This window comes from Lemur catta, chromosome 7 (genome assembly GCF_020740605.2).
Source record: "Lemur catta isolate mLemCat1 chromosome 7, mLemCat1.pri, whole genome shotgun sequence".
Lineage (NCBI taxonomy): Eukaryota > Metazoa > Chordata > Mammalia > Primates > Lemuridae > Lemur > Lemur catta.
In genome coordinates this window covers 103,286,097-103,297,429 of record NC_059134.1, presented here as the reverse complement: position 1 = coordinate 103,297,429, position 11,333 = coordinate 103,286,097, and the positions used below count along the sequence as shown (strand labels likewise).

The window sequence follows — 11,333 nt, the reverse complement described above, 5'->3', positions numbered from 1 at the left end:
GTACACACAGGCACACACAAACACATGAACATACACTCATACGTGTACATGTGCACACACTGACAGAGGAACATGTACCCACGTGCACACACATTCTCTCAGGCATGCACAAACCCCTCTTCCCACGCACACACGCGGACCGTGCAGGCACAAGAATCCACACGTGCACACGCATGCATTAGCCTGTCCTTTCCAATCACACAAACCATCTCATGGTCTCAAAAAATATTAACTTTCAAAAACCAGGAGATTAAAATACATCTTTAGCCCAATTTCTCAGAATACAATCTTCCATCTTAAAATGCATGTGAGGCCGGCACAGACGTTGCCATCACCCAGCGTTCTGGGAAAAGCTGCAAGTGTTTCCTCGGCCTGCATCACAGTCTGTTAAATAACAAAGTAGATAAAATACTTTAATGTTTCCATTACACCAGCCCCCGCGCTGTCCCCTGCTGCTGGGGGACTCCTCCGTCTGCTGGGGCGGGCACCTTGTTGGGGGAGGTCTTCCTTGCGGTGGCGGGGGCTCCTTGCCAACACACACCCAGGAGCGTTTGCGTTTGCCACAGCCCCCTTAGCCCCGACGTGGGCTCCGCAGTTCCCAACTGACCCTCGTTCCAGAGCACCAGAAAGCGGGTGCATGGTGACCCCGGAAACAGCAGCCAACTCAGGAGCAGGACGGGGCCAGGGCCTGGGAGGAGAGTCAATGACGAAACCGGAGCTCCGACGGGGACACTCGGGCCCTGGCTAGGCCAGCCCAGCCGTGAGCCTGGAGCCCCGCCGTGGGGCTGGGGCACACGAGGGCTTCGCGCCCCGGGGCCTCCCTGGCTGCGCGCCCCCCGCCCGGGGGCCTGGCCTGGCCGCTCTGGAGCAGCCGCACCATCTCGTGGTCCTTGTGGTCCAGCACGCGGGGCAGGAACAGGCTGGACTTCTGCGTGCGGCGCGTCTTGAAGCCCCTGCGGGGCCGGCCCTTGCCGTTCACAGACACGTACCACAGTCTCTCGGCGCTGGGCTGCCGCCGGGCCCCCGACCCGCTGGGCACCGTCCGGTACAGCCGGGAGGCGTACGTGTTGTAGCCCAGCTCGTGGATCCGCTCCACAAACTCGCACTCGGCGCTGTAGTGCTCCTGCGGGACAACACGCCACGGTCAGTGGCCACGGGAGACAACGCGGGCGTTGGGGTCAGGGTCGCAGGGACGCCTCCTGCCTGACACCTCCCTCCCCTCCACTGCGCTGCCAACCCCCTGGGGCACTCCTGGTCCTCCACGCCTTTGCTCAGTCTGTGCCCTCTGCCCGGCGTGCCCTTCCTCCCACGTGGGCCTGGCGAACGCGGCCTTCAGCTCGAACATCTCTCTCTAAGGTTTCCCGAGCAGCTCCGAGCAGCCAGCTTCTCCCGGCTCCTCCTCTCTGGACTCCGCCGGCCTCCACCCCCTACCCTGACGGCACTGACAGTGGGGGCGACACCTCGTGGGGACGTGTGGGGTGGTCTGTGGAGCAGAGACGGGGCCTGCCAAGCCCAGTGCCCTGGCCGTCTGCCTGCTGGCCTGGAGGGTCCCTGTCCCACAGGTCGAAGAGGTTACAAACACAAAAGCCGGGAGCCCGGCGTGAAGTATGAGCACAATAAACATCACTGATACTGCCCTCGGGACAAGGGCAGCCACCGGGGGCTTCCCACATAAGCAGGATGTGCAGGAAATTCACTTTGTCATCGAGATTAATGAGGACCCTTGTGAGGCCTAGGGTAGGGTACGGGGCTGATAGGTAGGTCCCTGTCCTGCCAAGCGCACAGTGAAACTCTGAACTGGAGAAGCTGCCACCAATGTCCCCGAGGCCTGCGGGAGGTCCTTTCAGGGCCTGCCTTGTGGGGTCTCCCCAGTGTTTGGGGCAGGGGAAGCAGTGGGTATGCCTTAAGCAAACCCAGCTGAGGTTTCAGTCCCGGCTACAGGCAGGTGAGAATGTCTAGGGCCACCTCCCCAAGGGGACCACCCACAGGGGCTTCTTCATCCCAACCAGAAAGGGCTGACCCCTCCCCAAACTGTGCAAGGGGCATGGTGGGGCGCAGGGCAGACAGACGGATCTCCTCCTTTCTGGGCACTGGCCGCAGGGCAAGAGCAGGAGACCCCTGCAGTCTGTCTCCACCTGGGCGTGGTGTCCCAAGCGGTGAGGATGAGGAGCAGCTACTGAGTGGCCCAAAGGGGCTCACGGGCTGGCCAGGCCCAGCCATGGCCTGAGCGGCATCTGACCAGGCAGGGCCACAGGAAGCAAGATGTTTTAAGCATCAAATCCTTTCCCAGTGACATGGACACCCACAGCAGGTAAGGATGGAAGTCTCCTCTCCCCACAACCCACCCCTCCCAGCTCGCCTGCTCTCCACAGATGCCCCGGGTGCCCTGGGTCTCACTGTGGATGTCACTGCCCAAGATCAACCTCCACGGTTTACAGTTGGGGAAACTGAGGCCAGGGGAGGTGCCAGGCCCCAAATCACAGTGAATAAGACACTGTTCTGACCTACACCTGACCCCTACGTAGCTTGGGGCTCAGGGACTGTCTGGGAATGGGTGTGTGGGCTCAGGGCAGACTTACCCCAGCCCCTCACACGGGACATGCTATGTCAGAGTCTGGCTCCCACACTGGGCTCTGAGAAACTTGGGGCAGCACTGACGCTCCTCCCAGGTCCCTCCATCCGGCAGGAGGTGCATCCTCCCAGGGCTGGGGATGCCGGATGGTGGCTTCCTCTTTGCAGGGACACTCGGGGGTGGGGAGGATTGGAGGACATGGGTCTGTGAGCTTCACAGGGCCAGGGACCTAGGCCCTCCTGGGTTCAGATCACTTGTTGCACCTTGTAGGGCACCTGGGGTGGCCAAGATGACCAGGGAGGAAGATGTCAGGTCAGGGGCCAGGGTCACAGGTCCAGGGCCACTACCATTGGAACTCACCATGGCAATCATTCACAATGGCCATTGTGACCCTACTGTTCCACCCAGACTCTTTGTTCAACAAGTCCCTTCCCCAGGGCCACTGCCACCCAAGGAGCATGAGGAGGAAGTGACTCAGAGATGCCTGGTTGAGAAGGTGACTTTTGAGGGGTCCCAGGAGGGGGCAGGGGGCACTCCCAGGGGCATTTCTGGGGAGAGAAGTGCAGTCCCCAGTGGGGATGGAAGTCCTTTTCTGTGGTCAGTAAGACCTGTACCATCACTGAAGGCCAACAAGGCCTCCTCTCTCCCCAGAGGAGGGGTGGCTGTGCATGGTCTATCTCAGGGGTACAAAGTCAGTCCCCCTCACATGCCGCAGGGGCATAGGGTCCTTGGAGTCCAGAAAGCCCCAGCCCACCTCAAGGAAGACTCAGACCCGACCCTGGGCAAAGGGCACCTTCTTATACACCACGACTGGCACGAGAGACTCTGCAAGAAGGTACTGAGGAGCTGGCACCGCCAGGGCCCTGCCCTGAGATGCAGCTTCTAGTGAGCAAGCGGCCCCTGGGCCGGAGGAAACCAATGCTGCATTCCAGCTTTTGCCTTTCCTGTAGCAAAACAGCTGAAAATTTGCGATGAAATAATTGACTTAAAGGAGGGGTTGCCCCACCTCAAAGGGGGGCAGGAAGATGTTGGTGTGTGTCCCTTGCAAGCACAACTGAATAGAGAAGTAACTGCAGGAAGACGGTCCAAGGGCCGTGTGCCCAAGGTTGTGTGTGGATGGAAAACCTCTCATTGCCCAGGGAGGTATCAGCCGAATTGCATGTAATAACTAGCTAGAGACAGCAAATTTCCTGGTCACACGTATTTTACTCCATGTCTTCCTCGTCACTGCTCCTTGTGGGGAGGGACACTGCCAATGCCTAGAGAGTCACAGGACCCTTTTTGGTTACACGGAGGCCCAGGCGGTAGATAGACCAGGTTCCGAACCCAGTTCAAGGCCCCTGTGCCTGGGCCTTGGCTGAGCCAACCAACACTTTGCTTCTCCGCCCCCCCCCCCCACCACCCCGCTGGCTTGAGTCCATTTCTTTCAGTGGAAATTTGAGGGACAATCTCTCCCAGGCTCTCAGCTACCCTCATGGGAGGATAATAGTGATGACAACAAGGTTTGAAGAAACATTTTCCAACCCAGCACTGTTGGAGAACACAGGGCACATCTGACCCCAGCAAGCTCCTTCCTCCCCAGGGGCTGTGCTCCTAGTCACTCAAGCTGGGGCAGCCTGTAGCTCCAAAAGCACCGGGCGTGGAGTCACAGGCCAGGGCTCTGGTCCCAGCTCAGATCCTGCCCAGCTCTGGGCAAAGAATTCTACTGCCCACATTCCCTCTGTGCCCTGATGTCACGTTCCAGGGAGATGGCTGCCCCATTAGTGCCTGCCCACATGAGGGATCGGACTCACCGAAGCGTAGAGCCGGCCCCTCTTGTTCATGGCCAGGTACCGTCCAGAGAAGAGCCCCCGGATGGCCACGATGCCCACCTCCACCGCCGTTATCTCCAGGATGCCTGGGAAGAGTCAGGAAGGCTCATCACTACCGCTGCCCCCTACACAACCACAGAGGTGACAGCTGAGCACCAGCTGGCCCTGCCCAGCGCCCTGTGGCTTGGGGGGGGGCAGGGACTACACACCCCCCAACAGATAGGGGTAGGGAAGGGGAGACATCAGGGACACCTCCAAAATGAGCAATTCCAACCTGGGAAGGAAGTAATACAATTAACATTTACACCCACGGACTCTGTGCCAGGTACAGCAGTCCCACAAGACATGTGGTTTCCCAACAACCTTGCGAGCTAGTGTCATTGTCTCACAGACAAGCACGCTGAGACTACTAAGGTTAAGTGACCAGCCCAGGAGCACAGCCGGAGTCTGAGTGGGAATTCAAACCTGGACTGCAGACGGGGGAGGCTGAGCTCTCAAATTACACTACGGGGACCACAGTGCCCAGTCCCACTGGGGAGGGACAGCGGCCCCTGATGACGTCAGTTGATAATCTAATCCTCCCAGCGTGGAGAGGGTGTCCCAATGGACCTGGAGGAGAAAACAGCACGAACAGGGGGCCTGGAGGTGCTGGACGTGGGGCACAAAGCCCTGGAGCTCACAGAGGGATGCTGGCGGGTGTCCCCCACTGCTAGTGTAAGAAAGTTTAAGTCTCCCCTAACTCCTTTCCTTCTGGACACAGAGGCTGTTGGGGTGGAGGTGGGGGCTGCAACAAAGGCTCAGATGGGGCCACAGCCCCCCACAGCGGCCGAGGGGTGTGGGGGCAACTGCTTGCATCCTCTCCAGGGGTGCCTGGCACCCAGCACGGTTGCAATCTATCGCTGGATCACCGATCATTGGATTACCGGACCAAACGCGGGTCCGCTAGAGATTTTGCTCCAGCGCGCGGCGGAGCAGGCTGGACGGACTTGGCGGCGCCGGCCTCGGGACCAGCGAAGTGTCAGTCTGGATGCAGTGCAGAGGCTGCTGCGGGCGCACACCCACCTCTACCTCCGGACAGCCCGCCCTGGTTGCCCCAGGAAGTTTGAATGCCCTGCGAGGGGGAGCCTGGATTTGGAGAGAACCCGGGTGTCTCTGCGAAACGAGTCCTGCGCACCAGGACCCCTGGCGACAGCTGGTCCCCACCGTAGGGCTCCGGTGGCGTGCAGCCGCCACCCCCCCAGACGCCTTCGCAGGGCTGCGGCTTTCCTCCGGGAAGCTGCGGTTTCCCGCCGCCGCCTGAATCCGCGGAATGCTTCCTGCGCCCCGGGCCGGAGCCAAGCGCTGCGGGTCGCAGCGGAGGACCTCAGCAGCCCTGGCCACGCTCCCATGCTCCCGACTGCGGTCCTTCCGGGCCCTGGGCTCCGCTCTCTTGCTCCCCACTGAGGGCTCAGCACGGGCCCCAGGTCCCTAAACCATGGAGCCTCCCGGGCCTCCCGCGGTGAGCGCAGTCCTGGCTGCGGGCCCTGGATGCGGGGCGGGCTGTGTATCTACACCGCAGACCCAGGCGGACGCCCCTGTGCGCTCCTGACCCGCATCCTGCGGCCCCGCACCCAGTGGCGTTGCCCCCAACCCTTCCTGTAGCTCTGTGGCCCAGGCGGGGGCGGGAGGGTTGCAGATTCATTCCAACGCCAGGAAAGGAGTGTCCGTCGGTGGCGGTGGCGGCCGCAGCCCAGGGACCCAGCTGCGCCGGAGCAAGCGTCCTCCGGCGCAGAGGCGGTCGCACAGGGAGGCCACCTGGGCGGCCGCGGGCGTGGAGGGCTGAGGGGATGGCGGGGCGTCCAGGGGTCGGCAGGAGGAGGAGAAGTCGTCAAAATAATAAAGAGGATGATAAATGCCTTGTCCAGATCCTTTTCTCCGACAAATTCAAAGGCCTTAAACTTGTCAGCGCAGCCAAATGCAGCCAAGCCGAGAGCCACGGGGTCGCCTACCTCGCGCCCTCTTGGACTAGCGGTCCGGGCGGGCAGCGGACTCTGACAGTTCGCCGCGACTGCGGGCAGCGGCCACGGCTGCCCTCTTTGGACGTGAGTCCCTCCCCACCAGCTCTCCGCGGACTCCAGCGCGCGTTCTTCTCCCGAACGTGAAGAGAGAGAGACGAGCGGACGCTGGCATTCCCCCTCTGGCAGCGGGAGGCGGCCAGTCCTCCCGGACACCCTTGGCGCTCACCGTCCCTTCCCCTGGGTCCAGGGCGCCGCTCCTCTCCCCCGCGGGACCCCCGGGCACTCACTGTAAGCGCTGTTCTCCAGGCTGCCGTTGACGCGGCCGCTCGGGTGCAGCTGGAGGTGGTACTTGGTGGCGCAGTAGAGCTTGCGGCGCCGGGGCGCCCCGCCGAGGTGTTCGTAGACGCCGCCGCGGCCGCCGGCATCGCGCCGCAGCCGCGCCCCGGGACCAGCCGCGGGCCAGCCGGGCTCCAGCAGGCTGAGCAGAAGCAGCCAGATCAGGCCCATCGCGGCATCGCGCCCGCCCCGCGGCGGCGGCGGCTGCAGGCGAGCGCAGCGCCCATGGAGGGGGCGGCAGCCGAGCCGCGCAAGGCGCTCGAGCCGGCTCCCGCGCGTGGCGGTGCGGACTCCGGCTCCGCGGAAAAGGGGAGGAGGGGGAGGGGAGGAGGGGAAGAGAGAGAGGGAAAGAGAGAGGGGGCGAGAAAGAGGCGGGGGGGGGGGTGAGAGAGAGGGAGAGAGAGATCCTTTAATGTTCACCCAGGAGCGGTGAAATTTCCGTTGCTGCGCAAAGCAAAGCGCTGGAAGAAAGGACGATTCGGCAACAAAAGGCCGACGTGGTCCCCAGGCTGAGGCGCGGGAGGCGCGGGCGGGGCGGGAGGCCGGCGGGTGGGGAGCCCGCGGGGCACGGGGTTCGGGCCCGGCGCCGCCTGCGCACCTCGCCCCCGCGCACCGCCGTCGGGCCGCGGCTCCGCTCGGCAGCGCGCCCCGCGCCCCAGCACGCCCTCCGGGCTCTGAAAGGTCCCTTCCCCGCCCCTCCCCCGCCCCCTCCCCCGCCCCCTCCCCCAGACCAATTATGCCTCCGAAAATTATAGACCGAGGCCTTGAGGCGGCCGCCCCAGGCCCTGTCACCCCCTCCCGCCCCCCATCAATCCCCCTGCACAATGGGACCGCTGCCGATGACTGATGTCCGTGAAAACAACTTGCGGGGAAGTCGAGCTGACAAACGCCCATTAAAGGCGGCGCATAATGAAGGGGGCCTCGGAGGGCAGCGGAGGGGAGGGACTGGGGCGCGGGCGCGCGTGGGGGACCCCGGGTTTGCGTCTGCGCCGGCGATTCCTGCAGGAGCAGAGTGTGGCGGGACGGCCGCCCAGGAGGCGCTTTATCCTGTCGCGCACCCCAGCCGAGCGACCCGATGGGATAGGCGATGTTTGGGCACATCGGGTGGCCCCAGAGTCCTGCCCAGAAAGGGGTCTGGGGAGGTGGCCAGAGGGACGGGAGAGCCAGAGCCAGAGCACTAGAGGGGAGGAGAGGCGCAGGTTGAGAGAGTAATGAACACGGAGAGAACAGCGGAGACAGGGGAATGTGAATGAAGAGAGAGGAGAGGGAGAAACAGCGAGAGGAGACCAAGCGAGCAGCGGGGACCCAGAGGAAAAACAGGGAAGTGTGGTGGCCACAGACAGAGGGGAGATGAGGGAGAAGCACAAAGACAGGGGAGTGTCCCAGCCTGCTGGTCCCACAGCAGCACAGATGCCCATAATGGCACCCTGGACTGAGTGGGGGCCAGGGTGCATCTAAGGGGACCCTGTCTGTTGGGGACCCCAGTGAAGAGGGGCTTTGGACAGTGTTGGGAAAAGCCACATCCCCAGTCGCTTCTCTTGCTCCCCTGGCCTCTGCTCCCAGTGGCCCAATGGCCTCCTGGCCAGGCTCAAGCAAAGGGTGGGGCACCGTGGGGTCCAGTGGCCTAGGCCACAGCCTTGGCTCCAAGTTGACGAGGGGCTCTGGGATGAGCCAGGTGGCTGGCATCCCCATCCCTCAGGTCTGCAACAGGATTTGGGGTCCTGGCAAGTGTGCAGGGCACCAGGGGACTCCCATAAGCTAAGCACTAGCATGCACCATTGGGATATTATTAGCCATGGCCCAGTACAAACAGGGTAGCACGTCCTTCATGAGCACACTCCAGTGTGCTCAGAGCCCAAGTGTCCCTCCTAGAGGTGGGCACCCCCAAGCTGTCCCCCAGGACCTCAGTCCTGGTCAGGGTGTCTGGGCACTGCCCCAGGGCTGGCTTGTGAGAGCCGTCGAACTGTCCAAAGACCAGGCCACCAAATTGCTAGAGATTGGGGCTCTTAGCGATGGAACCTGCATTACAGGGGACAAAGGAGGGCCCAGGGATGCCCCAAGGACAGAACCAAGAGAAGAACACGCCCAGCGGGGCTCCATGTGCAGACCTGGGCAGGGACTTATCGACCATGAACTTCCAAAGAGAGCACAGACGAACCACATGAGGGATGCCCAGGCCCTACACACTTTCAGCTCTGCTTATGCAAGTCAGCTGCCTCCCAACGCTGTTGTCGAGAATAGACAAGAAGAAATGCAGTGTTCAGGACAGAGAGAGACAGAGAGAGAAACATGCAAGACATTCAGAGCAAGAGATAGAAAGAGAGCCAGAGAAGAGAAGAGACAGAAGGAAATCCTAAGAATGAGAGAGCAAAGGCAGCCTGCAGGGGCTGGGGTAGGACAGGACTTCAGACGCCCCTTTCCTGTGTAGGCCCTGTCCCCTCTGCAGGTCCCCCCTCTGCCCCCCTGGAAGACTAGGAGGATCCAGACAGATCCAGCTGAGGCTATCTGGGTTTGCAGTCTCCCTCCTGCTCCACACCTGGGGCCCCCAGCAGTCCCTAGGGAGACTCCCCGCAGGGGTCTCCAACCCCACCCCCTTGTAGTGAGCCTCTGCCCACCTCCGGGTCTGCCTGTGCCCTAGAGCCTGGGGTGAGGGCAGGGGCTGCTGCTGCCGAGTAGGGGTGCGAGGGTGACTCCCTTCCTCCAGAGGGAAGCTGCAGAGGGCAAGTGGTTCTGCTAGTTTGGTCCACGCTGTCCCCTCAGCTTCTAGACAGCATCTGGCACACAGCCACTCAGCGCACACTCCCAAATGAACGAATGAGTGGCTCGGCCACTTCTTGCCACGTGGCAATGGCCACAGAGCAGTGCCCCTCTGACACTGGTTTCTCACGTATCCGATAAATTTAGTGCCAGGAACTCAGTGGAATCACCTCTGCCAAGGCTCCTGCCGGCGCATGGGCACAGAGCGTGCCCCCCCAACGGGGGCCCGCAGTTTATTGTGCAAACCTCGATGCCTGTGAGAGTGAGGGGGGTTCGCTCGGCAGGGGTGCTGGCACTGCAGGTGCCCCCCCAACCTCGAGGTCCCTCCCTGCGGCCTGGCTTACTGTGGGGTGTTCTCGTTAGTGCAACTTCTCTGAGGCAGCAGTGCTCTCTGGCCACGTTTTCCACTCTCCTGGGGGCCCTGGTGACCCCCTTCCCCAGCCCTGAAGTCAGCGGGAGTTGTCTGAAACCCAAAGCCACCTTCTCTTGCTGCCAGTGGCCTGTGTCAGCGGGACCCTCACCACCTGCCCACGCCCCAGTCCACTGCCCACATCTTGCCGGCCGGGCCTCCAGGCCTCGGCTCACCGGCCCAGAGAGTTCTTCCTCCTCATCTAAACCTCCCCACCCTTCCGGCCCAGGAAGCCCCTGGACCCCTCCTGGCCTGTGCCCGCTGCCAGGCCCTCAGGCGCTCAGGCCCCGCTGAGGAAGGGGCAGGGGTCTCCTCCGCCAAGCCTGCCAGCCTGGGCTGGGCCGAGGCACCCACTCAACAGCGACCTCTGCCCCTCCCCGTCTGGTGCAGACCCAGGTGGGGGGCGCATAATGTGGTAATGGCGACCCTGTTAATTGCTTCCAAATGGTCAACTGTAGCCACTTGACTAATTGGTCTCTTCCAGACCCTGGCCGGACACCCTCAGGCCCGGCCCAGGCCCTCCTCCCACCAGCCCCAGAAGGTCTGCCCGGGTCCCCCCGCAGAGCCCCTCTTGGCCCTACTGGTACCCGGTCCGGGCCCCACCTCCAGCCCTTTCCCCTGGACAGAGAGCTGAGGGAGGATGGAGGGCAGGGTGGTCCCAGCGGCTGGCAGTGACCATGAAAGGTGGTGCTGGCTCCCGGCCCCAAACTCACTCGAACTGTGCCCCCCGAGAGCAGCTGTGTGCTGCTGGTGGGCCCCTGAAACCCTGGGAGCGCCCCTGCTTGGCCCTACCTTACAGATGGGAAAGGGAGGCTCAGAGCGGTGAAGTGACTTGCCCAGGATCACACAGCGGGGAGAGGAGGTGAGGTGACAAAAACCCTCTCTGTCCACCTCAGCTGGGGGCACTCGGCTCTTTGTGCCGTAACAGGCTGTGGGGTCTGGGGAAGTCACGCCCCCTCAGTCTGTGCCTTAGCTTCCGGAGAGTCCTGGAACGTTCACACCAGCCGGCCCGCGCCCTGCCTGCTGGGTGCTGCCTCTGGCTAGACCAGCGGAACGCCTGCCCAGGTGCAGATGGTCAGCACAGGTCACGGCTTGAGGAGGGCCCGGCCCAGGCTGCTCAGAGAGTCAGGAAGGCCTCTGCAGCCAGCGGGGCTGCGGTTTGGGCTTGCTTGCCTGTTTTTCTCAGCAACTCTCCTCCAGAGATAACTCGCTATATTCCGTTTTCTCTTCCCCCTCGAGCGCCACCTCCATGGTCTGCCATGAAACCTACGCTGTACGAAGGGCCCCCAGGACCGGCCGGGGCCACCCGTTCCTGAGAGGCAGAGCCTGGTCCAGCAGGGGCCGGAGCCCACCAGCTGGGGTTGGGGAGAGGCTCCAGCTGGGCCCCTGCTGGGGCCTTCTGAGCGCCAAACGTCCAGGAGCCCTGGGTCGGAGGGGCTGCTGTCCCCTGG

General features: G+C 62.8%; 1 protein-coding gene across 1 annotated transcript; it reads right to left on the bottom strand.

Annotated features, from left to right (window-relative positions):
• Positions 1 to 700: 700 nt before the first annotated feature.
• On the bottom strand, positions 701 to 6,887 carry FGF3 (fibroblast growth factor 3). The gene is made up of 3 exons (XM_045557076.1): positions 6,668 to 6,887; positions 4,366 to 4,469; positions 701 to 1,123 (listed from the first exon to the last, which is right to left on the bottom strand). The coding sequence occupies exons 1-3, from the start codon at positions 6,885 to 6,887 to the stop codon at positions 701 to 703; spliced, it is 747 nt and encodes a 248-aa protein (XP_045413032.1).
• Positions 6,888 to 11,333: the final 4,446 nt, after the last annotated feature.